We start from the raw sequence: 5,000 nt of genomic DNA on the forward strand, positions 1-5,000 counted from the left end.
GAATATGCTACCTGAAGAAGAATTAGTTGAATTCATATTTTTATTATTAAAAGAAAGAAATGAATATAATAATTTAGAAAAAAAAAAAAAAAATATATATATTAATGTACAAAAAAATTTAACAAACTGTCCTATAAAAAATGAAGTAACTACACTTATTCAAAAAATTAATAAATTCTATTATTATTTCAAAGAATTTTTATTAAAAGAAAAATATAATACAAAAGACGACGCGAATAAAAAGTATCATCATAATAAGGAGGATACTAATAATTATAATAATATTCCAGAAAATTATAAAAATCAATCCAAACATAATCACGACTATTTAAATTATCATAAAGATAATATAATTAATATTGATATAAATGATTTAGGATATAATAACAATGATAATAATAAAGAATCTGTATTTTATAATAAGGAAATAATAAAAAATAATAAACAAAGAAATCATTTTCAAGGAAAAGAAAAAAAAAATACAAAAGATGAAGTAGCTACTACAATACATAATATTCTTTCTTGTAAGGATATATCATCTAATCAATTTAATAATTATAATAATACATTACAAACAAGTGATTATAATAAGGATTTCTTATACAAGGATGTTCTTATGGATATTATGAGTACTGATAGTGAAAAAAATATGACGTCACAAAAAAGCATTACGTCTGAAAAGAATATGACGTGTGAAAAGAATATGACGTGTGAAAAGAATATTACGTGTGAAAAGAATATTACGTGTGAAAAGAATATTACGTGTGAAAAGAATATTACGTGTGAAAAGAATATTACGTGTGAAAAGAATATTACGTGTGAAAAGAATATTACGTGTGAAAAGAATATTACGTGTGAAAAGAATATTACGTGTGATAAAAATATTATTATATCCAAAAGGAAAGACAATCAACAAACCTTTTGTGAGGACAAGATTAGTGTTTCTTCAGACGATATAGAACCTTTAATATCTTCATATAGTGAGTATATCATGAGAGATGAACCTACATATATTCCTGATAAAAAATTATTATCTGAAGAAGAAAATAAGAAACTTGAAAAGGAACATTGTCATATGAAAAATAATATAAAACATAATGATATTGCTCATGTTACTAACAATGACAGTATCAATAATTATTTATATAATAAATATTATATTAATGAAGACAATAAAATAATGCAAAACGATAGTAATCTTAATCATAATAAAAATGAAGATATTAAAAAGGTTGATATCGAAAATACACATATGATTAATGGATATGATCCTAATGAAGATATATTATGGAATAATAACAAAACGATTTCAAGTGAAAAATTATGTGTTCCAAGAACGAAGGATAATGAAATTTTAAAAAATAAGGAACTTAATAATTATCTAGGTGAAGCTTATAATGATTGTATAAATGAAGAGACATACAAAAATATGAAACTTGAAAACTGTGATGAAAAAAAAAAAAAAACAAATTTTCAAAATGTAAATAGTAATTTTAAAGAGCAACATCTTTTATTTTGTAATAATTTGCAAGAACAAATGAAATATAGATCTGATAAAAATTTAAAATATGATGAAAAATTATATAATAATAATATTAATAATAATAATAATAATAATAATAATAATAATAACAATACAAATGATGATATAAAAATTGTAAAACCAAATAATCAACATCATATACATAATAACCTTTTACATTATATTAATAATAAACATAATCTTCTAAACTCAATTACTCTTTCAAATAGCTTACCTCAAAAGAATGATTACCAAATAAATAATTTTATACATAAAAATGACACAAACGAATTCAAAAATTTAACAATAAATAATTTTCAAAAAAAAGAAAAGGAATTATATACTCTTAATCATATGAATACTATTAAAAGTAATATAAATAATATTCATATGAAAGATTCTGGGGATACTGAAGTTACACATAATAATCAAAGTTTTTTTTTTAATACTAATCAAATAGAAAATGAAAAAAAAAAAAAAAATAATAATAATAATATCAAAACACATATAGCTAATTTCAATATAATTCATAAGAATAACCTGAACGAGTCAGGTAAAAATATGGAACATTATATAGCTAGCCAAGAAGAGAATATTTTATTTGAAAATAAGAATAATGATATGGAAGAATTATATAGAGAACATTCCAGAGAATTATTGGAAGAAAATATAATAAATAAGATAGGAAATAATACGAAAAAGAAGAAAGAATATGATGAATGCACAATGAGTACATGTATTGATAATGTTGTCTATAATTCACATGATAATATAAATGGAGAAAAAAAGGATGAAAATAATATGGAATATTTTATAAAAAGCGAAGATGAAAGTTTAAAAGATTTTGATATGCTATTATATAATAATAGGAAGGAAAATTCTGAAAGAGAAGAAGACAAATCAATTGAGAATATTAAAATGTTGGGAACTGAGTCATTTTATGAAGATGAAAATAATGATGAAGACATAAAACAATTTGATGAAAATTTAACATATGAACAGAGGAAAATAAATGATGATAATTATGGAGACATGCACTATATAGACGTGGAAGATGATGATTATGAAAATGTAAGAAATAAAAATGAGGATAGTAGCAATATTTATGATGATGAAGAAATATATAATCAAAAGGAAGAGCATGATGGAAAAAAAATATTTTTAAACAGAATAGAAAATAATGCAATAAACAATTTATATAAAACTTATGAGATGATACAAGGTGATAACGATGATATGGATGATAATTATTATTTGTATGATGAAAATGAAAAGGGAGCTACAAAAAATATCCTTTGTGAATTTAATAAAAAGGGTAAAAAAGGTATTGTGAATAAATTTAATAGGGACATGTTACAAAAAATTGAGAAAAACTATGACAATAATGATATTAACAATGATAATAATAATAATGATAATAATAATAATAATGATAATAATAATAATAATAATAATAATAATAATAATAATAATAATAATAATAATCAAAAGAAGTTTATGAATACACGAAACGATAATTATATAAATAATAACATATATTTAAATAAGGCAAATCCAAACATATTTAATGAAAATACAACAAATTATAACCAGAAAGAAAACAGTTTTAATCAAAGTGATTTTTTACTCTTAAAAAAAAAAGAGCAGGGGAATAGTCGACTGAAGAAGTGGCTATGTAAAATTAATGCCAGAGAAAAAGAAAAAGAAAAAAAACTTCAGCAGAAAAAAAATGAATCATATGATAGAGAATTAAAAAATTGTACTTTTCATCCTACATTAAATAATAACCGAATAAAAAGGGAAGGTACCATAAAAGAAATGAATGATACTTATGATGATGATGATAATAAAAATTTGAGTGAAAATTATGATTGTTATAATAAATATGTTAATGATACTTATTATGGTGATAATAACAAAGATTGTTATAATTTTGATCAAGAAAAAATATATGATTTCAATAATAACTCCTATTACAAGAATAACGAACAAAACCACTCCTTTCACCATTTTAATATAGATAAAAAAAGAAACGATAATACAAATATGAAAAAAAAAATGAATCGAAATAAAATACTTTATTTGAAAGGTTTGAAAAGTAAAGAATTATTATTACAAAAAAAAATAGATTACCAAAATGAAGAAGAAAAAAAATTTAAAAAAGAATGCATATTTCATCCTACTATAAAGGATAATGTAAAAATATTCCTTTCTGATTTACCAAATGGATATAACAAAACAGTGGACAGAATAAAAAGAGGTGTCGAAGAAAAAAAAAGAATAAATAATTTTTTACAATATAGAATACCACATATGAATAACAATGGAAATATCCAAAACGAAAAAAAAAATGAAGGAAAACAAAATAATAAGAAGAAAACTAATAATATACCTCAACCATTTAGTTTTGATAAAGGACAATATAAAGTAAAAATCAAACCAGTTTTTTTTGAAAGAAAAATAAAAATCTCAGAAAATAAAATAGCTTGTCTAGCTGTTCGGGAGGATGAGGATCCCTTATATATTGTTGATATTTTTTGTAAAATACATGCACTTAAAAATGAAAATAAACAAATATTATATGACTACATTCTTGACGAATTGAAGCAAGAGTCCTTCGAAAAATAAGAAAAATAGAAGGATATATATATATATATATATATATGTATATATATTTATATGTATGCATGTATATATGTATGTATTTTTTAAATTTAATCGAAAGGAAATAAAGAGGGAGAAGATAAAAAGTCACCATAATATGTTGACACGTATGCATTCGCTTTATATATTTATTTCATTTTATATGTATAGGTGTCTGTTTTTGTAATGAAACTTTTTTAATACATAAAAAAGTAAGGTTATTATAAATACAACCTCTATAAATAAGTACATATGAAAATAAATAAATAAATAAATAAATATATATATATATATATATATATATATATATATGTGGATATTTATATAATATTATATGTTAATGTACCGTTTGATTTATTTCTATTATTACAAATAGAATGATTAAATATTATATGGCTACTTTAAATTGTTTAATTTTTCAGTTATCTTTTATATTTTATATTTTTTTTTTTTTTTTTTTTTTTTTTTTTTTCTTTCTTTCTTTCTTTCTTTATTTGTTTTTATATTATTAAAATGATTTCATAAAAAAATAGATGTTTTTAAAAAATTCATTAATATATATATATATATATATTACATTTTTCTATATTTTTTGGTTCCTTTATTTTTATAATTTTTTTTTTTTTTTTTTTTGAGTTATAAAAAAAAATGATATAACTTAAAGTGTCAATGAAAATATATATAAACCTAATATATAAATGTGATTATAAAAAAAGATGACTACTTATATTTCTCATATTAAAGGTTTATTAAAAAACTAAGACAAAGGAGAATATATATATATATATATATATATATATTTTTATATTTATTTAATGTATACCTTTTTTGATGC

At 20.4% G+C, this 5,000-nt stretch overlaps 1 protein-coding gene across 1 annotated transcript in view; it reads left to right on the forward strand.

Moving 5' to 3' along the window:
* Nucleotides 1-4,150, forward strand: part of PF3D7_1144400 (conserved Plasmodium protein, unknown function) — a gene marked incomplete at both ends in the record, with an annotated part of 4,395 nt that extends 245 nt beyond the window's left edge. Inside the window, one exon of the mRNA XM_001348087.1 lies at nt 1-4,150. This exon is cut by the window's left edge and continues 245 nt beyond it. Within this exon, the coding sequence (XP_001348123.1) occupies nt 1-4,150 (4,150 nt within the window).
* Nucleotides 4,151-5,000: the final 850 nt, after the last annotated feature.

Source organism: Plasmodium falciparum, assembly GCF_000002765.6.
Source record: "Plasmodium falciparum 3D7 genome assembly, chromosome: 11".
NCBI classification, from domain to species: Eukaryota; Apicomplexa; class Aconoidasida; order Haemosporida; family Plasmodiidae; genus Plasmodium; species Plasmodium falciparum.